A 24475-nucleotide genomic window follows, 5' to 3' on the forward strand; every position below is an offset into this window, starting at 1 on the left:
AGAGAGAGAGAGAGAGAGAGAAAGAGGGAGAGAGAAGGAGAGAGACTGGGAGACAAAAGAAGAAAACACGGACAGGTAAAGAGAAGAAAGAGAGAAAGAAAGAGAAAGAGAGACAATTAGAGAAAAGAGAAAGCAACAAAAGAGAAAATAAAGAGACAGAGAAAACAAAGAGAAAGAACTAAAAACATGAGGAAGAGAGCAGAAAGAACCAGAGTAAGAGAAAAAGAGAGAGAAAAAGAAAAAAGTGATAAAGAAAGAGAACAGAGTGAGAGGGCAAGAGAAAAAAAAGAGAGAGAGATAGAGAGAGAGAGAGAGAGAGAGAGAGAGAGAGAGAAAGAGAAAGAGAGAGAGAGAGACAAAAAGAGATAATATCAATAAAACAACCCATACCCCCCTGAAGCAAAATCCTCACCATCAGAACAGCATCAATGTTTCAGTCGACCCTGACTCTTCCGATCACTCTCCCTCAACTAACGTCACACCAGCAACAAACTTTCTTCTCTGAAGCCTCCTATCTCATTGCAACAATAGCCAGGCTAATAGCAACGCTCCATCCCTTCCCCCTCCCCTTCTCCAAGCCACCTTATCAGCCCCAGCACCCCTCCCCCTCCCCCCCACTATGTGATGGCTGTCACTGACCTGACAGTTTTTGATCTTCTTCCTGCGATTAATTTACTTCCTGACAGCTTGGGCATAACCTACTTCCTGGTTTGGTTTGACGAAAGACAGACACACACACACACACACACACACACACACACACACACACACATGCATTAAAGGTCATGTAGTGTAGTGTAAGGGGAAAAAATAAACAAAAACGGACAGAAAAAGACAAGTCTAGTTTGGGTACAGATACCACAATGGCTACTCAAAGCAGAGAAAGAGAAAGAAATACAGACAGAAACAAGAGATGAAAAGAAGGAGGATGTAGTTGTGGAATCCTCTAACCGCCCGTTTCTACCTCTTCCCCACTGTAACCCCATAGATTCTAATTAGTCTGACCGCGTGGGAACCTTGTACTGTCTCTTTAGCTACTTACTGGTTCCTTTATAAGGTCTTTGTTTTATCTTGTTATATGAAGCGTTTTATGTCCCTTGGATACAGATATTTGTTAATCTTGTTTTGGCAATTGTTTTATGTCCCTTGCATATAGATCTAATAATAATGATAAATAGCATTTTACAGCGCATATCTCCGCTCAACAGCAGGCTCTATGCGCTTTACACTATATTATTACCCCAGCAGACCATAGAACACTCCGAAACATTTTCAGCTTCCTCAGCTTCCTCAGCTTCCTGGGAAGCATACAGTGCAAGCAGCTGATTAAGCGCTTAAACACTAACAAACTGACAAGATCTTTCGCTGTCCATAGCCAGGTACCCATTCCCACCTGGGTGAAGTGAGGAAAATTCGTGTAAAGTGCCTTTCCCAAGGACACAACGTCGGGTCCCTGACATGATTCGAACCCACGACCTTACGGTTACGAGTCCAAGAACCTAACCACTAGGCCACCGACGCCACAATCTTTGTCAATCTCCTTTTGGCAAGTGTTTTATGTCATTTGCATAGGCTTTTGTTTATCAGATTTACGTAAGTGTTTTATGTCCCTTGCATCACAATTAAAATTAGGTCTTATAGTGCAGAAGATTAGAGGTGTTTCGAGGGCATAACAAACACAAAAAGGAAGAGAGATGAGGACGACAGATGTTTGACAGGAAAGAAGGAGCAAACCACACTTAACCAGGAACAGATTTAGTGATTGCAACATCTGCGCAAGGGTGTGTGCTTGTGTGTGCATGTGTTTATGAGAGATGCATGGGTGCACGTGCGTGTGTGTGTGTGTGTGAGTGTGTGTATGTGTGTGTGTGTGTGTGTGTGTGTGTGTGTGTGGTGTGTGTGTGTGTGCGCGCGCGAGTGCATCCATGTGTGTGCATGTGAGTGTGCATGTATATATATGCATGGGTATGCCAGTATGTGTGCTTGTGTGTGTGTGTGTGTGTGACTGTGTGTGTGTGCTTGCGTGCCTGTGAGGCAAAAAGCTACCCTGTAAGTGTGAGAACACAAAGACATAAAGAGTAGGTAGCACTCACCTTTCTCCGTCTCTGTGTTGAGGATGGCAAAACACTTCTCCGAGGGGTCCCAGTGCCCGGTGATGTTATAGGCCTTGCTGTCTGCAGCATACGACATCGACACCTGGTCAACAACACCAAGGTGATACTAGTTTAGTTAGTTTAGTAAGAGTGTTTTTTTGTTTTGTTTTGTTTTAGTAGAGGTTTTACAGTGCTCGCAACTGCATAAGGTCATATGAGCGCCAGAAGATTAGAGGTGTTACAAGAGAGTAACAAACATAAAAAAGAAGAAGGGAAGATAAGGATTATAGATGTTTGATGGGAAAGAAGGAGCAAACCACACCAGAGCACCCGCCAACGGCGCTCGTAACTGCATAATACAGATAATACTAGCCCTTATCACAATTTCTTACAGATTGCTTTATTTGTGAAACAATGAGAAAAAAGTGAACTTTGAAATGACAGAGAGAGAGAGAGAGAGAGAGAGAGAGAGAGAGACAGACAGAGAGAGAGACAGAGACAGAGAGAGAGACAGAGAGAGAGACAAAGAGAGACAGAGAGAGAGAGACAGAGAGAGAGAGAGAGAGAGAGAGAGAGAGAGAGAGAGAGTTGAACAAAGAAAAGAAATTTCCCATTCAGCTCAAAGCCTTTTTATGTGGCTGGTTGGCGGGTGCTCTGGGGTGGTTTGCTTCTTCTTTCCTATCAAACATCTATCGTCCTTATCTCCCCTTCTTTTTTAAAATGTTTGTTACTCTCTTGTACCACCTCTAATCTTCTGGCGCTCATATAGAAAAAAGCCTTTTTATCTAGTGATGAGGAGAATGTGAACAGACTGTAAAATCTCTGACAAAGTTGACAAGGGCAAAAGAAGCTTATCATTGCCATCTCTCCATACACTAAGACATTATAGGCAAATATCTTATGTCTTATCATAACCATTTACTAGTGACGCTGTCTTCCTAATACATATTCATATAGTGCAGAGCATCTCAATTATGGGAAGCTTGCATAATCAAACCTCATGTTATAATGTACCCTTTCCTCTTCTCTCTCCTCCTATAATACAGACTATCCTTCCTTCTCTTGTAATCTCTTTCTCTCCCTTTATTTCCCTCCCTCCTTCCATATCATCATATAAACCATCATCATAGTCTCAGTATTGAAAGCAAATATTTTTCACACTAAATTAAAGGACTTTCGACAACAATGGATCCCTGTTTTTTAAAATAGAATTTGAACTAAAAACAAAAAGATTATCTACTTTCTTAGAATTAAAAATACATGGCCTTATGTATAAAGCAAGGTGAACAATCAAAATAAAATTATAGCCGTCTTCTTTATCCCTACTAGCATGATCTAAAAGTAAAATTTCACACACTCCTACCTAGCTGACAGTCACCACGAACATGGAGCAAACATTCAGGTTAGAACATTACAGAAATCCTATCCCAACAGAACAGGTAACGACATCCCAATCAGAAGTATGGCATCCATGTTCCACTTCATTCTTGCAGGTAACCACACACACACACACTACACAGTCCACACACTTCATACAGGCCAGCACACAAAGCATGCCTCTATCCAGTCAGCCACACAACATCAAAAGGTTACAGTGAAAGGCAGACTCCGGTGTGTCCCCCAGCCCAAACGTCATCTGATCTGATCAGTCAAACCTCCCCCCAAAAACCCAACTCACTAAATTCCTGTTGTTAATCCCCCCCTCTCCCCCCCCCTCTTCCCCCCCTCTTCCCACCATGACAGCATTCTGGGCCATAGAACTCTCTTGTTTGCCCAGAGATGCCTCAATCAAGAATGAGTCTAAATGAAACAAACGAAAAAACCAGGTCAATAGAGACTTTGTGGCTTGTGCTCTTTTTTTTTTTTTTGGGGGGGGGGGGGGGGTGCTTTATGATAATGATTTTTTTTTTTTTGCATGAGCTTTCAACATTATGTGCGTCTAATTTAAACTTATCTATACACTCAGCCAGGACCATGGCAAAGCCAATAACCTCAGTAATTAGTTAGCTTTTCTTTTTCTGAGCTTCTGCTCTTTCCAATATTTTCTGCAGCACACCATTACAAAACATCATATAGTGAACGCTTCATTGCTATGGCGTTTTTTTCCCTTCCATATTATGTTCCTGCGAAGGAAGAATAGGCGAAACGTCGAATATTTATTTAATATACCTGTTCAGTCTCCAATATGTTTTCTGCTATTAGATGATGATGATGATGATGATGATGATGATGATGATGATGATTATGATGAGGAAGAAGAACAGTAAGAAATGTGGGGAGACATCAAGGAGGCAGGACATGACACAAAGCTGACATCTCATCACCTATTTCTCTTACAGTATTACTCTGCTACAAAGCAATTACTGAAGCTGAGACAAATGACAGACTAGAATGTTGGTACTCAACCACAACCACACATACATATATGAATGAGAGAGAGAGAGAGAGAGAGAGAGAGAGAGAGAGAGAGAGAGAGAGAGAGAGAGAGAGAGAGAGAGAGAGAGAGAGAGAGATTGTGAGTGTGTGTGTGTGTGTGTGTGTGTGTGTGTGTGTGTGTGTGTGTGTGTGTGTGTGTGTGTGTGTGTGTGCGTGTGCGCGCGCGCGCGCACGACTGTCAGTGCACATGTCAGGCCAGGTGTGGTGTGATTACGCGGGTGAATGAGTGTGATTGTACTTGTACACATGAAAGTGTGTATGAGTGTGAAAAAAGGTGCATGTGTCTGTTGAGAGTGTGGATAGGTGTGTGTGTGTGTGTGTGCGTGTGTGTGTGTGTGTGTGTGTGTGTGTATGTGAGAGTACGTGTGTGTATGTATGTGCGCATGTCCGCGTCTGTGTTTGCATGTGTTGAAAGGCACCGCGTACATGTGTGTTCTACACAGGTATGAGAGAGTACGAACCAGCCAACAAACCCAATGGACAATGACAGTCTGAGAATGAGACTAACAAGACAGTACAGAGGGACTCACCAGTTCAATGAGTTGCATGTCGCTGTGCTGGACATTACGACCAGGGGAGATAAGTAGGCCAAAGCACCTGCACGGGAGAAAGAAGAGATTATAGTTCAGTAGGAGGAACATCCAACCCTTCTCAAACTGTTTGTTTGAGTTAAGAGAAGCACATCAAAACAATACTGGTCATTTAGTACCAGGAAAACAGCCCGGCTGATGAAGAAAAACCAAAGGAAAAGTGAAATGTATGACCTACTAGAGCACCAACCAACCATCTGCATCCAGCATTGCACAGTTATTTTATCCTGCCAAAACAGACACATTCAACAGAAACACATCCTCAAAGAACAGAGGGAACATCTTACAATGCATCAATTCATCCAAAGTCCTTTCAAAAGTTCATTTTATTAAGTGTTTAACGGCACTTGCAACACAATCAAGTCATATAAATGCTGAAGAGTAGACGTGTTACAAGAGAGTAACAAACATAAAAAGAAGGAGCAATAAGGACGATAGATGTTTGATTGGAAAGAAGGAGCAAACTAAACCAAAGCACCTGCTAACTACCCATCCTTTTTAAAGACATCAGAGGCCAAGCCCTTCACTCTCCACTTCCACTTGACTCTGTCTTTCAGAGTTGCAAACAACCAAACCGCGGACCAGTTCCCTTCCCAACTCTTATCCTGTTGATAACAATTAAAGTGATACTTTCTCCCCTCATTTAGAGTGCCAAACAAGACTTTACCAGCGACAGTGAAGTAACTCTCTAACAATTCAACGATATATACTTCATGGAGAGTTTTCCCCTTACATTAAATTTCGGCAGAACGCCGTTTCTGCAACAGCAAAGTTGACGATATACACCTTTAGAATGTCTCAAAACCAGAAATTTGACCGGTTGCGTGACAGAAACAGTTTCAAGTTCTTTTGGCACCAATTAAAAATACTGTGTACCAAAAGGAACAACTTATTGAGAAACTGACTTCCAGCAGCTTGGCATTAGGCATAGGACACAAGCCCAAAGGAAGCTGAACTTTGTTACCTGCCTTTGCTGTCAGTCCCTGCTGCCTTTGTCAAATGTTTTTGCTATCTGTCTTTGCTGCTTGTCTTTCTATCTATCTCTCCTATCTTTGCTACTTGACTGCTGTCTCCTCTACCTGTTTAAGCTATCTGTTTTTGCTAATCTGTTTCTGCATCCTTGATATCAGTTTAACTTCGCTCTCTGTCTCTGCAACCTGTCTCAGCTATTTGTCTTTGCTCTCTGTCTGTCCATCTTTGCTACACATCTGTGCAATCTCTCTGTGCATCTTTGCTACATATCTGTGCAATCTGTCTGTCCATCTTTGCTACACATCTGTGCAATCTCTCTGTGCATCTTTACTATCTGTCTCTGCAATCTGTTTAAGCAATCTGTCCGTGCATCTTTGCTATCTGTCTCTGCAATCTGTCTAAGCTATTTGTCTTTGCTATCTGTCTGTGCGTCTTTGCTACCTATCTCTGCTGTATTTGCTATACATCTGTACTTACCGCTCAATCCTGAGGTCGTGGGGGCCCGACTGCTGTACCGAGATCTGCAGACGTTTCTCCGTGTTGCACCTAAACTTGAACACATCCTTGTCCTTGGGGCAGGCTGAGTAGTTGCCCTTGCCATCATCCTCGCGGAAGTCCAAGCTGACAGAGAAGGAGAACTCCAGCTCGGCATTGCTGGTGGTGCCACCTGGTGGCTTGTGGGGTTTCGGCACCCGGCGGAACGTGTTGGCAAAACAGTAGAGGATTTTTGGAACCTGTACCGGAAAAGGCGCATCTTTCAAGCTCTTTGTATTCTTTCACAGTAAGTATATATGGTATAAAAATTTCTCCCAAACAAAAATGTTATAATAAATTGTGCCATAATTGCAAATAAATCCTGTCGATCCTCCTCTTACAAACATCTGTCCATGACAATCACCTGTACAAACAACCACTTTTCACCCCCCCCCCTTTTGTGTTTTTACTATATCATAACGACACTGTTCAAGAGGACCAACTGTCTAAGATAACCACTTCTCTCCTTGACAATGGTTGGTTGTCTTGGGCAGGTTCAATAGTAATTGAATAAATGCACAGTATAATTCTATTTTCCTTACTATCACAGTGTATCTTTCCCTAGAACAAACTGCTAGTAGCATGGGTAAATTTGATGGATCCTCCTCTCCTCTGTCCAGTGCAGTGGAGATCCGAGGCACAGGGGAGATAAAGACAGTGTTTGAGTTTGTTTGTGTGTGTGTGTGTGTGTGTGTGTGTGTGTGTGTGTATGTGCATATGTGTGTGAGTGAATATGTGTGTGTGTGTATGCAGGCATGAATAAGTGATTGCTTATGTACAAAAAAAGGATGAGCAAGATTGAGATAAACAATACCAAGTACATGAGTACGTTATGCTTAAAGTCCCATGCGTCAAACTCATCTTTGAAAAAGGCATCAAATCACATTTAGTGCAGCTTTTGACATTTAAGCTACTAGTAAAGATTTTCATACAGACTAAGAAAAAATATTCCATGTTTTCACAGAGTTGTTACATCATCTGCATGAATGACAAACAAACCCCATTTGTTTTAAAATATGACTTTTTGGATCTCCTTTGGGGAAAAATTATTGGGGAGACACATGGACGGCCAAGGACACTGACATAAACCAGAGACACACACACAAAACCAGCAACTCACAGCCTCAGGAATATCACAGCGGAACACGTGACACTGGAAGATAGCGTTCTCGGCGCTGTCGCCGTGGCTACACGTGAAGGCGAAGCACTGTCGCTCTGGTGTCTCGCTGGGGCCGCGGGCACAGAACAGGATGCGGTGGATGCGGAAGCTGGCGATATCCGTGTCTGGCTTGGCTGGCTCCAGCAGTCTGAGGAGAGAAAACGAGAGCCATCAGCATGAGTGGAAAGAAGGTAAGAAAAGTGGTGGTCAGCATAGCAGGTTAGTAGTTGAGTCCAAGACAGGCACACTGACAGTCCCAAGTCCTAGTTATACCAAAACAACAATCATCTTGTGGCACAAGAAACTGCACAGCAACTGACCCCAAAAATAACAGAAACACTGGAAATGTGAGAGCGATCTTCTGATTGAGTTCCATTTTATGGCTTGCCGTTGTTATTTCCATTAAAAAACAGCTACCAAACCCCAAAACACTCTTTTTGCAAAGTCCCACTCTCAACAATTAAAATATAGTCACTTTATAAAGTAATTTTGCGTCTCAAAAAAATAAAAAGGTACCTGAATATCTAAAAAAATTTTCCAATCTTGTCAGCTCAAAGAAAAAAAAGAAAATAAAAAGTAAAAGATACCACAGGCACCCTCCAACCACTCAAGTTATTTTTTTCCCAGTCTTGTTTGGCCTAGAAAATCTGTAGAATCACTACCATAGATGTACAATATGTAAGCAACTCACTCCAGCATGAACAGTTGCAGTTTTCATGAACCTAAAAAGTCACAATACACAAAGTTGTATCATTCTCAGAAGTACGAAAACCTAGACTCATACAAAAAAACACAAATCCCTCTCAACAGGGAAGACCCAAGCTGGCTAACTGATGACTCATACGTGCAAAGTCATCATCAGTCAATATTTAGGTGTTTCTTATACATAAGAGAACTCTTCAAGTATAGAAAACACACATCACAACACAAGGGGGGCGTCGCCACATCAAGTCTTGACTTGTGGTGAGACTGAGCCTATAGGAAACCCAATCAGCCCTTGCACAGATAGTGAACCCTGGACACAGGGAGTGTGTATGTTGGGGGGGGGAGTGTGAAGGACTGGTTTGGTGCGGTGGTATCACTCATTACAGGACCAGTGGACAGAGCTGTAGGTTTTGTTTGTTTCTTCGAGTTTCAGATAAAGAAAAGCATATCAACTCATTTGCTGTCATTTAATATTAGGGAAAAACGAAAGGATAGGCAGAAAAAGCAAAAACAGATGTAAGATGAGCAAGGTCAACCATTAGTTTTTTTCTAACAAGGACAGTGCAACTGCAGTGCCCAACAGACGATGATGTGAGAAAAGGAGAACTATGTGTCAGGTCTGCAGCAAAAGGGTATTTGGGCACAGAGGATTTGTACAACAGGGTGTGGAGGTGAGAAGGGGATAAGTGCAGGGAGAGAAGGGGCAATTAAAAAAAAAGCAGAAGCTCAGAGGTAGGGGGATTTGACTCAAGAAACCCTGACAGAAGGTATATACAGCGCAAGTACACTCAAATCAGATTTAAAGGCCACCAGTATAAAACACCGGCTACTTTTCATCCCCCCCCCCCAGGTTTAAAACAAAACAAAATGATAACACTGTGTAAGACATCGCCCTGTTTAAGACAACCACTTTTCTCCTCGACAATGGGAGGCCTTCTTTGACAATTTTGACTGTTCTATAACGCAGAAACCCATGACTAACCTTAAACAAGCTGAGTCAGACATTATGGCTACATGTTCAAATTGCTCCACAAGATTATACAAAATGTAAAACTGACTTGTTTTTGCCAGAAACTTCCAACCCTCCCTTCTGCCTGACACTAAATACCACGCTGTCAACTATAAAATCATACTTATTTGTTTGAATGAAAATAAAACGAATCCTGAACTTTTCAGGACACACCATCAAATCTCAGAAAACCTTACAGGCGGTGAAGACCATGAGGCAGCTATATTGATTGTAAAAACAATTATAAATGTCAGATGACTCCCACTGAAACAATTTTAATCATATACAAGGTGGGTGACTTCAACCATGATAGAGAAATACTGCATCCCAGCAAAGATGGCAATATTTGATAAAAATGTCTCCATAACTTGGGAATCATACCCATGTTTTCTATGAGCAATAATGAAGTGCCAAACTGTTGCAATAGAGATGCTACTGAAAAAGTAACAGGATCCCCACTCTTTAGATATGAAAAAACTAAAAATATCTGTTTAACTGTAAAATTTATTACACAAGCTAGAAAAAGAAATAGGAAAATAATACGTGGACAGAGGACACAAACATAAAACATTTACCAGCAGAACCAACGAAGAAGCATACACATAAGTAGCATCATATATATGGAGGTGAGATGAAAAACAGGGACATGAAGCAAACTCAAACAGACAAACGATCAGGGGAACCAAATGCACAAATAAATGCAATTTTAAAAAAAAGAAGAAAAGTTGAGACCCAAAAAATCCTCATCACAGCACAGACACTGAAATTTCTTCCAGGACCGGCTGGGGAAAACAAGATGCGGGCAGCAAGAACCGGTCAGGAGGTGAATAATGCTAGTACGGAACCACAAGAAGAGAATTCACAAGAGTACTTGTTTCAGTAAAAAGAAGCACATCCATGTGACGATGGTCATAAGAGCTGGGAAAAAAATCAGAGAGACACGAAGAAACACCCGAGGGAAAGAAAGGAATTATGGCAGTGGTGCCCTCTAACAACTCACATTTTCATAAGCATCAACTCAGTGGCCAATCTTTGTTCATTTGTTTGTTTGAGGAAGAGAAGTATATCAACCCAATGGCAGTCATTTAGCATGAGGAAAAAGCAAGACTACTACACGGAAACAACATAAAGGAGTTATGAAATAGTAACAACGGGAGGCATACTCCAAGCACCCCTGGCCAATCTTTGAAAGCTGCAACTTAACAGTAACCTCAAGGAGACTAAACTGTTCATTTCTATTTGATGCCAGATGTTCGATGAAAAGTTTTCCCCTTGCAGCATACTTCTGCTTAGTTATTTAAAAATTACAAACCTTGGGTTTCCACAAGTATATAAGGAAGCCATGACTGAGACAAAGAGATTAATTTTCAGCCAATCATCTCTCAACTGAATTGTAATTGACAAACTTACAAACTTGTCTCTTTGCCATTTTGAGCTGATGTTTTTGTTTCTTTTAAATGACAAATGACAGCAAAAAAGGGCTGAGTGGCTACTTCAGTATGTCCTCTGGTTTTTTCAAACCATCCAACAAAACCTTCAGGATACATTTGTGTTACGACACTTAGCAAAAGCTCAAACAACACTACTAAGTCACTTCCTTTCTAAATGCTCTCAAGCCAAATTAAGCTTCAAGTGGACCACTTGATGGAAAATATTTTTCTATAAAAAGAACTAATTTTCAATAGATGCACGCAGACTGCAGAAAACTTCGCTATTTGCGAGAAAAAAAAAACATCCTCTGATGATTCCTTGACAGATACCGACGCAATCACAGGAATTTTCAAGACCGAAGAAAAGTGAAAACAAAACAAGGCATACAAACTGAAGAGTCAAATTTAAAAAATGATAATAATTAAAACAATACAAACAATACAACAAAAATCAAACTTGTGAAAATACATTGGAATATGAGACAGAATTTAGGGAAAACAAGATTTTCATTTGGACAGATATATAAGAGGAGACCACGAAGCCTGGTCTTTACATCAGTCATAAGACAATGAGAGAGAGCAGGCTTGAGTTCTGATGACACCAGACAGGACATGACCAAACAACAGAGACTGCCAGCAAGTGTAGTACATTGTGTGAGGGAGAACACTGTCATATGTGTGCACATGGGAATGGGTGGGGCGGGGAGGTGTAAAGTATAGATGTACATGGACTACTTTGGCATGAGACTTCAGAACATAGAACTACCACACACGAAATATCACTCAGAAAGCATAAGTTTAAGCGGCATCAAACTAAACATCATCAAATTTTGTTGCTCCCGAGTTCTGAGAATGACCCCCCCCCCCATTAAAAGTAAAAACTTTTATCATCACCAGGTTACTGGTAATTGTATGGGTCTTACAGAACACCCTTTCAAGCCCCTCACTAGCCTGAGCATGCAAAATCTTAAAACAAAAGACAATATATGGAATCTAGTTATATTTCTAACAAAAAATTCCATCTCCTCAGAGTCACCGCTATGTGTGACAATACTACAGAAATATGACAGAAAACACTACCATCTCCCCCCCCCCCCCCCACACACACACAAACACACACAAAATAAACACTCACACCTCCTGTGCTGCCCCGGAACACTAAATCTAAATGCCTTATTCTACCCAAAAAGTCCTGGTGGTTTTACACTACTAGAGGGCACGACAAGGCCTTGGTTCAGGTTTCCTGCATACATGATTTGTTCTGACTTTTAATTTACAAATTCTTCAGTGGCTACTGAACTTTTAAAACATTGTTAAAGAAAGAAAAATTCATAACAAAAGAACTTAAAACTCTCATAAAATACATCCAACATCACTGTGCATATTTACAGCCGACAACGACATACGTGCTATGTTAGTGGTACAAAACCAAACAGAACAAACTGAAGGAAAAGTAACACAAAGCTTTCAGACAGGACTCACATAACATACAACTCGTGTCAAAATACCTTCCCCATGAAGATTTGGACCATTCATACTTAGGAGTTCTTTCACGTTTCTTACTATATCTTTAATCCCAATGCAGATAACTCTATAACCCCAAGTGGACAAAGGGAGCGTCCAGTGAAACTCACCCGGTCACTGAGTGAACAGTCTCAGCATCCTGTCAGATCGCAGAGTGCATGAAGCATTACTGCCAATGCAATCTCTTACCAATCTGAATATATTTATTTTGACTCGAAAGAGTTGGATAAATGTATAAACTTCTACTTTCACTTTGACACAGTTTTAGACATTTCATGAATATTTTTCGAGAATGCCTCGTATGGTGTTTCACAAGATCTGGAAAAAATTCCGTCAAAACACGGAAAATAATTCTGGAGTTAAAGAGTTAAAAACTAAGCATCTAATCCCTTTGGCTTAGGTCTTCTTCAGTTTGTATGTCTTTACCCCTGAAGGCCATTTTCAGCTAAAAATTGGCCAGTGTCCCTTAAGGTCAGAACAAACACTCTAATGAGCATGCTGCCGTGTATTAAAAAAAACACTTCTGCAGTTGAAACTCAAAGACCAACAGGCATTCCTTAGCAGGCTGCCGGGGCAAAAGTCAAAATGGTAGAAACTTTGGCCAGTACAATAAAGGTTATGGGAACCTAGGAAAACAGCACTCAACTGCCTGGAAATGAAGCAAAAAAGAAAAGCAACCTACAAACTTAAATGCAGGGAAACTTTTGGAACATTTCAAACTCACCCAAAACACACATGAAGAAAACCCAACAGTTTTTTTGAGTAAAGAGAAGCACATCGACACAATAACAGCCATTCAGTGCAGGAAAAAGCAAGGTGGACAGACAGAAATTGACAGCAGGAAAGAGTAAAACAAGTATGCTCTACAACTGGCGACCATCAATCACTTACACACACAAAAAAAAACAACCCAAATGCAGACAAAATTTTTATAAATGGTCAGAAAAGGAAGCCAAATGCAGCAGTGAATACAACCATGCTTCTGAGAGTCTGGCATAGAGTAGGTCACATGGACAGACAGTAGTGACAGGTCACAGATCTCCACAGACAGAGCAATACTACCACGTCAGAATTTTAGCACCTATTTTCAAACGGCATTATATACTTTGGATGAAGCAAACACAGTCAACTAAAGATATTGCTGGATCATACAAGTAATATATAATGATTACCTGGTGACAAATTCTCAAAAGCATGAACAGCGGGGAGGGGGGATGAGGAGAGGGGAAACAAGGTCCAGTCAGGTAGAAGACTGAGCCAAAAAAACAAACAAAACAAACCAAAACAAAAAGTGACAATGCTGAGAAGACAACAGCTAATTAAGAGTGGAGGAAGAAACAAGATCATGCATACCGCAATAGATCTCCACCTTTGCTGCAGAAACAAAGGAGAAAAATCAACACATGAAATCCAAGGGAAAAAAACAAAGTAAAAATGAAGAGCTGTATCTTAATTATTCTCTTATAACTTGAAAAAAAAAGGATGAAAGACAACACATGATAAAAACATGATAAAACACATCAAACATCATTGATAGATTATCTTTTTTCATATTGATAAAAAAAAAGAACACTACACAGACTCACTAGATGACAACATGAGAGCTTAAAAACACATGCTTTCAGTCTGAAGTCTCAGCCAATAGAACCACATGTATCTCTCAAGCCCACACAAACACAGGCGACAACGCAGGTGAAAACGCAGGTGAAAACAAGAGGCACGGACTAAGCATTTCCATTATGATTAATAAGAACCGGTGAGGATGCTTCAGCATGAACACAGTCAAATACAGGACAAAGAACACTCGTTACGTAACAGCAGACTTCTTGACTGAGCTGATCTGCCTTTAATCACTGGATTGTTGGCAAAAACACAAAAACATCACAAACTAAAAGAGACCTATAAACACTGTCTTTAAAAGAATCTGTCATTTTTGTTTTTAGCTTGAAAGAAATATCTGAATAAGTTTCACCAATACTCGACAAAGAGCGCAGACAAGAGCCAAGAATTGCAGGTTTAACAATTGGATATATCCTCAGTCCCTCAGCTCTCTAGATACAAGCAATCATACATCCCAGAAACGTGAGACCGAAAGCATTACAGTTAAAGTAGGCATCCTCCGACTGGGAACTGGTGTGAGCAGGAAAAATCTGCCATTAAAGACATGCCACTACATCACACGACACAAGAGTTTGTCCTGCACATGGTTCCACGCTGTTATATAATGCATATCACAACAAACATATAGCACCACAACTCAAACAAAAGACGCCAAGAACATAAAAAAAGGAAATGTTATCAAACTGTCAAGGTCACAGTGACAAAAAAATACACTTGAAATAATTTTTAAAAAGAATTCAATTTCTAAGTTCAATTAATTTATTGCGTTGAATCCGAATTAGATGCTGTGCTGACATATAACTGATAGAAAACTGGTGCACTGTGTGAAGATAGTGGTGTTTTGAGCTTTGGGATCCAGACAGTGGCATGTTCTTATTGATAGTGATGCAGTAAATAAAAACAGTGAGCCTCAAGTCAGCAGGCAGTGTGTATGCTAGAGCACAGGGAAAGGTTCTGTTCACGACTGCACCTGTCAACTGTCAAGGTAGTCACATACTGTGAAATACAGCGAGTATGCTAGAGATAAATTAAAAAATCACCATTTCTTCCACGTATGAATTTTCTCCTTCTCTTCCTACCCACCAATTGTCTTTATCCATGAAAGAAAAGACAATAGCAAAATTAACGACAAGGACTTGGGAGAGTACTCCAAGCACAAAAAGTAAAGTGAAATGTAAGTTTAAAACAAATAAAATTATAATGAACAAAAGGTAGTCTGGGAACATGGTGAAAAAAAAAAGACATTGAAATGAAAACTGAATGTGCTTTGAACAAATAAAAACCTCAACCCAAAAACACAGTAGCTATACATAAGCATTCATTCACACTTTACAGCCTACATTGCGGCATTGCATTAACTGATAGGAACAGCTGCTCCTTAAACAAGTTGACAGGAAAACACCCTAGATCACGAGAGTATCAGAGACCAAGAAGAAGAAATGGTGGGGGCCAGAGAGGCAAAAAGAATCCAATGTGAAAAAGAACTTCTCATGGAAAGTTTTCAATAATATGAGGGAAGGTACACACTGCTATTGGGCAATGGTTTACTGATGGAGGGTCCAGAGAATCATAACATTTTACATGTCAAGAAAAGTACATATCTGACTGAACAAAGCAAAATATTCAGACAAAACCGACAGGAGAGGAAATAAAATAGGCACTACCAGAGAATCCCTCGAACTAGCGGGAAGAGAAATTTTCATGCTACACATACTAATTTTTGGTGACGTGAAAGATGTACTTTTGCTCTTTCCTATCCCTTCATTCCTCACACTTGTGATCACCAATCAAAAATCTCCATCAGCACCTTCAAAACCCCCCCTTCCACCAAATTCTAAAAATGGACAAATCCTCACTGCAAACAGACAATATTCATTATAATTTCTTTCTCAAGAATCTCATTTGTCTGCACAAAATAAAAACTGACAACACATCACAATGCATACAATACACATTTCAACACACTTCACATCACTGGTCCCAATAGTATTAGAGTCTCACCAGCCAGATATGTGAGATTTTCCATCTGCATTTCCTTGATGGACAACAGACTAGACTAATGAGATGCCATGCAAAATGGACTGATGAGACAAGACTGGGGGGGTGGGGGTGGGGAAGAATCGGACTGCCAAAATTACCAAACATAAAAACACTGATGAGAAGAACAAGTCTGTCGCACAAAAGTCAAACAATAAACACTGACATCACACACTGACATTACATACACAATAATACAATATAAACAAAGAGATACCGTGGAATAATAAAACACTGACTTTATAGAATATTAAACACTGACATTGTAATGAAATCATAAAGACTGACATAACAGAACACTGACCACTGACATGAGCTGACAACCACTGAAAACAGGCATTGGGGCAGAATAACATATAGTGGAAATATGGTGAAGGAGCGAAAGAGGGGTGACCAGTTTACATCTCCCACTGACCTGACAATGCCTTCCGAGGTGGCCGGGACGGACAAGGCGACGGGAATAGACATCTGGCTGTGCTGGTTCAGAACGGACATGTTGCGGTAGATCTCCACCTCACTGCGTGGCGCGTTCACCATGGCGCAGCCCAGGTAAGTGACACCATTGAAGATGGTGCAGTCACCACTGGGAATGATGGGCAGGGATGTGGAGCGACCCCGGTCTGCAGACACATATAAACGTTATTGTTAGTTTTACACATCCCCATTGACATAATTTATATCATTTAAGAAGTGGGCGTCTTTGACCCTGCTTGTTGAGGCCCATCCCAGTTAACCCAACACAGTATCCCTGCAGACAGACAGAGATACTCGATTAAAAAAGAAACGACTCTCCCACCCTAAAACTCAAAACGACTCTCCCACCATAAAACTCAAATCCTCTAAAGGCAGCGGCAAAGAGCCAGATACTCAACAGATGCTAGTGAAAGGCATACTGGATGAACGAAGAAAATATACATCTGTTGAGTAGTGGTTCAGGGTCAGTCCACAAGATTACCAATGGCTGTGCTGCGCCAAAATGCAAAGATAAGGAAAATAGTCTAAGTAAAAGAAGCAGAGCACACCAGAGCACCAACAAACCAATCATTTTGAAAAGACAAAGATACTAGCCCTGACTGGAGTAAAAGACTAAAACACATAAAATTGCTGGCTCCCTCAAAATTAGCAAACATACACACATCACTCTAGCAGTCTCTCAATAAACAAACATTAATCATCACACACAGAAATTACTTTCCTCTAATTTGTTATCTCCCACATATCAATATAAAACACACAGTAACTTTAGAACAAGGTAACTGTTACAAGCTACAAGATTCCTGACTTTTACTTCCAGGCAACACAATGACCAGTGTGTGTTTTAATAAAATCTCTGGCTTTTCAAAGAGCAAAGAACCATGGGTGTGCTGAGACTATTGTTAGCTTTTCTAAAATAATAATTACCACAAAACGCACACAACAAAACACAAGGAATAGCAAAAAACAAAAAATCCTGAGAGTTCAAATATCAATATTCCATAAATAAATAATATGGAAAAAACAAAAACAGGTTCCCCAATTGTCTTTTTCTCTACCAGCACCCCTCCCCCCCCCCCTCTCGACTGATTACCTGGCCTGTCCTCCTCGCTGGGTGTTTCCGGGTAGTTTTCCAGGATGGAGTCTGAGCTCAGGATATTCACCGATTGGCTCCCGGGGATCACATGCTCACAGGGCTCGCTGACGTCAGCACCCTCAGACATGCTGGTCGTCTCGTGGCCCGCAGCGCTGGCAATCTCTTCTGTGATGTCTTCCACGTCTGACGCCACCTTTAGACGCGGCTCCCCATTCACAACCACAAACTCTTCGCTGGTCGACGAGGTGACGGACTCACGGCTCACAGCGTCCTCCATGCTGCTCGCCAGGACATACTTGGTCGCAAAACCCTGGCTCTGTTACTGGGCTGCACCCTGGCAAAGAAAGTTTCAGGGAGAAAAAGCATAACATTACAATCACTTCAATCATGAACAAACGAACATAATGATTTTCCACAAGAAAATCTCATTCAAGGACAACAAAAAAATGAAGAGGTATTTTAAAAACAAAGACAAAGGGGCTTTTACTTTAACATTTATAAGTCACATAAACATAGAATTACAAACAGGTTTAATTCTAAATTAATACTCAACCAGTTTTTTTCTATCTTCCAAAATTGAGTTTACTTTCACAACAAAAACAAAACAAAACAACCCTGACAAAAGTGAAAACCATTTATCAAAGGACAATATGACTATATTATGTCTTGTTATCACCTCCAACTACTGTCTCTCTATGGCAGCTAATCCAGCACTACAGAAAGGCAAACTTCAGAACAGGAAGACAAACTAACAACTCACCTGTAACATCATTCTACGGCAGCTGGAGAAGAAAAGTGGGAAGTCTGTATCAAACTTGTGACTTAACGGTAATCTGGAACTCCAATGTGTAAAGGTCAATGGTCTGCATGCATACAAGACGAGTGATGCTTCCTAGAGCTTCTTCCCAGTGTCACATCTGTTGTGGAAGAGGGAACATTTCTTTTACTTGGTTCCTGAAAGAGAAGAACATTAAAATATACACACCCTCTATCACCACAGAAAGAAAACTACATATTTTACGCTTTAATCCTCCTAATGTCAGCAGCTGATTAAACATTAAACTGGCAAAAAGTTTTATTGTTTTGTTTTTTAGTTTTAGTAGAGGTTTTACAGCGCTCGCAACTGCATAGGCCATATGAGCACCAGAAGATTAGAGGTGTTACAAGAGAGTAACAAACATAAAAAAGAAGAAGGGGAGACAAGGACGATAGATGTTTGATAGGAAAGAAGAAGCAAATCACACCAGAGCACCCGCCAACCACCGACCACATTCTGTGGTGTCGCAGTTGATAAAATTATCTTAATGCCAAAGAGTGCAGTGCAAGAAAGGTGTCAATTTCACTAGGATATCTAGACAAAAGGCTAAGGTATAGTCAGTATTACTTACTCTCACTTGTGACAAACAAACACCTTCAACAATTGAACAATACTGTTGAATTGTCCCCACCCCCCATAAACAAACAAACAACACTAGTCAGGTGGGTTTAACAATTAAATGTCAGGTCAGTATGAGATCCCCCTATCATCACAACAAGTGGTGCAGGAGTAGGACAAAGTATATATATTTACATTACCACTTAGCTGCAGAGGAGTTATTTCTTATTATTGTCTTTCCAAGAAAAATCAATTAATTAGCCAAAATGCTCCCATTTCTAAATTGAAAAGAACTTTGAGGGTATGAACTAAATCTTCACTAGCAACCCTCAAGGAAAGCCAATCATCAAGTCTTCCGCGTTTCACAAGCAAAACAGAAAAGATACGAGAACACACGTGTACGTTGTAACGTTGTTGATTGCTGGCCATAGAGAGGCATCACCAGTGTAGGCCTTCTGTTTGCTTTTCTATGTTTATCACGACATACATACATCAATGGGCCTTCGGTTGGTCATGGGCTATTGATTGAGACAATAATTGTCTCTGAGAAGTTATCCAATAGGCCCTACACATGATGAGTATTGAGTATGTGGTGTGTTTCATGATGTCTCTGGTAATAGGTTTCACTTTTCTAGCCATGGGCAGAGAAGAACAGTACAATCATTATAATGTGCTGATCAGCTTTTTCGTCTGTTTTGTGACAGCTCGGCAGATTAAGCCAGTGAAAGTGTCAAAGAGAAAGCATTAGAATGAGTCCTACATCCTGCAGCTAAAATTGCAGTCGAGTTACAAAAAGTAAAAAAGACGATGAGATTAAAGTTTCAAAAAGCGAAATGTTCCATTTAACTATAGAAAGCTGCTCTTTCTAAACTCTATCATACTCTATGGTGTCAACAAACATTGACATAAAAGCAACCTCTCTGACCGAAAACAGCAAAACCTAAGAAAATCCAGTGTTCCTCCTGATTTCGCTTTAAGCAGACTCCTTTGTATTTCTAATGGTCAAAATTAAACTTTGAGACTCAACCCTTCATTAAGAATAGAATAATAAAATAAATAAAATATGTTGCCTCCTCATGAAAGACTAAGTAATTGAGCTGCTTCAGACACAACAAAAATAATAGACATTTTAAAAACAAAGTGGCTATTCGAGTCTGAATAGAATAGAAAATATTTGGACTCTGAATTGAGTCCAGCATGACCCCCGTTCCGATTTCCGACCCCTGTTCCTAAATATTTCCAGCATTAACGGACATTGTTTCGATTATAATGATAACAGTCGATACTTGAGCTTTAATATATCCAGTTACTAAGTCTAAACTGGCCCTCCCTGCATCATTGGTATGAATAGAACGATCAAGTTGAGCTGACCTTGCCAGGGGGCAAAAGTTAATTATGTCGACCAATGAGATTGCGCGTAGTAATCTCGCACTCTTTGGCTCACTGGGGGAAGAGGAAACAGCTGTCGGTTTTGTGCGATATGATAAAAGAATATAAAATTATTACAGAAAAACTATAACACACAACAAAATGAAATTAAACACATGGAAAGAAAAATAGTGGTGGAAGTAATGATGATGCTGTAGTGGTGGAAAGACCCTGAAATGTCGGTTACTGTGTACTTAAACATTGCCATTAGATAGATCTAATGAAAGTGCAGTCTTTTGGCTTTTGACACAATTACACAATCCTAGGAAGTAGGCAATTCTAGTTTTCTAATTCTGGTGATGTGAAATCCCCCGACGACAGTTATGAATTATATGTAACCTCCTTACACCTACAAGACTCATTTAGAAGCTGAGTCCGAATAAATAAAACATTTTTTTCAGACCCGAGTCCGAATAGATAAAAATTATATTCGGACTCGAGTCCGAATAGAGCTGGCCTTTAAAAAATTTCCAACTTGTGAAAGGTCACCAGTTCTCTTTCATTCTGACACGTCACCATCACTTGCTCTTGAAGTGATCAATAAATTGCAACTGTAAACCAAGATGAATTTTAAATAGAATCTGAAAGAGTTGCATTACATCTAGATCTAAATCCAAATTGATACTTCTGACAGAGAACTACAACTCTAACCATCCTACTTTAGAAGTAAGAGATGAAGAGATGGGCTGATGGGGTCGCTGTGGGCTGTAGGGAAACCCTTGCCCTAGAGAGTTTACCCTACTCCTAATCTTTACTTTAGACCAACCTATCAAATCCACCAAGTCTGAATATTATCATTATTCATTTGTGCAGATCTCAAAGATCACCCCAAAAGCAAACCTCTCCTTGTAATTTTATAGGACATCTCTATGGCAATGATGATCATGTCATCATCACAATCAAGAGTGAACTAGACTCTATAGATCTAATCCCAAGTAAATGCTTTCAGTTTTCTCCATGTGTGGCTGACATCATACTCAACAAACAGTAGCACAACAAGAAATCCCATTTTTTAGGTTTAATTTTCAGTAGTCTGAGTAGAACACAAAACAAGCTTAGAGTAAGACATAAGACCAATCTCATCTGACTCACATCACCCACCTCAAATCAGCGTAATAATGCGTAAGGATGGTACGTCAACCCGTCCCACCCCACTGAATTCTTTGCAGAGATCTTTTATTTGCTTAAATTTATAACCTTTGACAAAGTATAGAGGAGATCTAGATCTAGATCTATATATCTAGAATCTAGATCTACATAGGTAGAGTCTAGGTAGGAGTATAGCCAGGAAGCATTCAGGAGGGTAGAGAGTTGGCCTAAAACCGTATTATATAGTGAAGTGCTTATTATCCACCAAGCTCGAATCTTGGTTATATCGGTAAGCTGTTCACTGTTATCGTAAGATTTCTGAGACGATGAGCGATGACAGCAGCGTTTTGTACGTTAGGGGGCTAGTCTATTCTAGTTCTAGCTAGGTCGAGCCTTTAGACGAGATCAAGATCTCTATTGTTTTGGCCCATCTTCTGTGCTGCGTCTGGGCCCAGGGAATCTTATAGACTATAAAGATCCAGTCCAGTCATACCTCTCAGCGTGCATTCTCCTACTGAGCGTCGAGGCCGCGTTATTATGGGTTTAGACAATGCTGAATTAGGGCACAACAAGAAGGGTAGAAATCGAAGGTAGCAAAGGAACAAACTGATATCCAATATTTTATGTTTCCGGCATAATCCTGTACATCGTCAAAACAATCATTACACATGGAGGTAGGTGGCGTCTGTGTCTATGTTTCTGACGTCATCATAATATTTCCTAGTTCGGGTCATAGGGGTCACTTCCTCAAACCTTCGCGGAAAGTGAATCAGCTGTGACGCATTTTCCGGGTTTCCCCGGTGACCCATTTCATTTACTTCCGTACCGCCAAGAAGTCCTCGGGTTTGAATGGAGAAAAATTGGTTGAGGAGCCGTTACTCCATCCTCACCACTTTTATTTTCCTTCTCAGACGACCGAGGAAGATTGATCATGGTAAAACTGGACTTCTAAATTGAAAGTGCTACAAAAATTTGGAAGCAATATGCTGGCTGCCCATTATCAGCGAGATAGCTTCCATCTTGTGTAATGCGGTAGAATCTATTCTAGATATAGATTTTCTAGATCTAGATCTAATAGATCTAGATATAGAATCTAGAATCTATGTGTTATACTGTAGACCAGTAGATCTAGATCTAGATTCTAAATCTACCAATACACATGTAGAATTCTAGTACCATCTCTAAGACGGAAGGTGCAAACGCTAGATCTAGATTCTAGATCTAGTTTTTTAAAATCAAATCGGTACAAGTTCAAGTAGCTTCTGGTGCTTTGATTGTTCCAAATGTACTGGGACCGTATTATTTTAATTTTAAGATAAATTGGAAGCTGGAAATGCATGTAGGCTACTTGGCTTCCGTATTTGAGTTTTTTCACGGGTTATGAGAACATCTACTACAACTACATGTACGAAATATGTGTACTTCACTCTTGGTCTCGCCACTTAGGACAGAGGGACGTCTGTAGCCTAGTAGGCCTACTAGTAGTTAGGCTACCGGACTCGTAATCGTGAGATTGCTGGTTCGGGGTTTCAAGCCTCAGCTCGGTCCGACGTTGTATTCTTGGAAAAGGCACTTCACACGAACTTCCAACTTGCCTCAGTCTTTTCGGTGAAGGGCGTTAAACTTGGAGGTCCCGCTGCTTAAATAACCTAACTGTGTTGATAAGGACGCTACACCTATACCATTTCACCATTTTCACTAAGGACAGAAACCCAAAGGTAGCAGTTTAAGTGGGTTAAGTTTCTCACATGAACGTTAATACCGAGTCTGTGTTGAAAGTGCGTCAAGCATGAACTCTGAAATCACAGTTGTATTTGAGTTACACATTGACCAGTCAACTGAATAACGAAAACAAAAAGAAAGAAAAGAAAGAAACGAAACATCTTTCTCATAATATACCTCCTCCTCCTCCTCAATCTTCCGCCCTTTTGCTTTCTCAGCAATCTCACTTCAATGTTTTCACCCCCTCGCTCTATTCTCTCCCAACATCCCCGTTTCTTCCTCTTTTCCCCCGTCCTCCACCCCCACCCCGCCCATCCTTTTCAGCGTGAGATCATCTCGATCCACCTGGGTCAGGCGGGAGTTCAGGTAGGCGACGCCTGCTGGGAACTCTTCTGCTTGGAGCACGGCCTCCAGCCCGACGGTCTCCAGCCCTACAACAATTGCGGCCCCTGCCCCGTGGCAGACGACTCGTTCCAGACGTTCTTCATGGAGACAGGCGCCGGAAAGTTTGTGCCCCGCACCACCTTCATTGATCTGGAGCCCACCTGTGTGGGTGAGTCATAATAATATGGCAATAGCTAATTGTACAGCCGTTTCAGCAACGTGCGGCTAGTTAAGTTAAAGTGACTGGATCTATGATTTCTACATTAGTTTCCAATTGGAGTACCCATGGGAATGAACAGTCTCCCCCCCCCCCCCAAAAAAAAAAAAGTCGAAAGAAAAAGCAAATTAAACAAAAATACAGTGTAACAACAGCAGCAGCAGCAAAACTAGTCATGTTCATAAACGTCCAATAAAGTACGCGTCGGCGTACATGTACATGTATTAGGAATTCGACCCAAGGACTTCCGCAGCACAACCGAGCTTAGGGCACGCTCATGGGTTGCATACATTAATATTTCTTCCCGCTGTCTTCTCCTTCAGGTGTCAGGTCTGTTGTCTGTCTTCTTAATCAGCTCATTTTGTTTCCTTTGTGTTATATTCGTTTCAAAGTGCCCATTGCACAGTCGATTCGGTTTGGTTTGGTAGGCGAGGCTAGTCAGATTGTTTGAGGGCGAAAAGCGACCATCGAGACACAAACCCAACGAAGCCGACGGTGACCCTAAAAAACAAACGCATTTGTTTTCAAGGCCGCGAGTCGGGCAATCGTTTGCATTAGAGAACCGACCCCCCAACAGGCAC

The 24475-nt window shown here is 40.8% G+C and overlaps 2 protein-coding genes across 4 annotated transcripts in view; one reads left to right on the forward strand and one right to left on the reverse strand.

The window, feature by feature from the left end:
• Window positions 1-22272, reverse strand: part of LOC101864518 (rab GTPase-activating protein 1) — a 35123-nt gene extending 12851 nt beyond the window's left edge. The window contains exons 1-9 of one of the 3 annotated variants that reach the window (XM_005095221.3): window positions 22065-22272; window positions 18440-18633; window positions 17677-18013; window positions 16525-16729; window positions 13806-13826; window positions 7746-7932; window positions 6569-6825; window positions 5060-5126; window positions 2094-2196 (exon numbers count right to left, since the gene is read on the reverse strand). In XM_005095221.3, coding sequence (XP_005095278.1) covers window positions 2094-2196; window positions 5060-5126; window positions 6569-6825; window positions 7746-7932; window positions 13806-13826; window positions 16525-16729; window positions 17677-17956 — 1120 coding nt within the window. In that variant the 5' untranslated portion in view covers window positions 17957-18013; window positions 18440-18633; window positions 22065-22272. The remainder of the gene's footprint in view (window positions 1-2093; window positions 2197-5059; window positions 5127-6568; window positions 6826-7745; window positions 7933-13805; window positions 13827-16524; window positions 16730-17676; window positions 18014-18439; window positions 18634-22064) is intronic. The other 2 variants (XM_035968938.1, XM_035968939.1) reach the window with 2 other exon arrangements.
• A 98-nt stretch (window positions 22273-22370) lies between these two features.
• Window positions 22371-24475, forward strand: part of LOC101850638 (tubulin alpha-8 chain) — a gene marked incomplete in the record, with an annotated part of 8953 nt that continues 6848 nt past the window's right edge. The window contains 2 exon segments of the mRNA XM_013080769.2: window positions 22371-22505; window positions 23618-23846. Of these exon segments, the coding sequence (XP_012936223.1) occupies window positions 22503-22505; window positions 23618-23846 (232 nt within the window).

Source organism: Aplysia californica, unplaced genomic scaffold, assembly GCF_000002075.1.
Source record: "Aplysia californica isolate F4 #8 unplaced genomic scaffold, AplCal3.0 scaffold00098, whole genome shotgun sequence".
NCBI classification, from domain to species: domain Eukaryota; kingdom Metazoa; phylum Mollusca; class Gastropoda; order Aplysiida; family Aplysiidae; genus Aplysia; species Aplysia californica.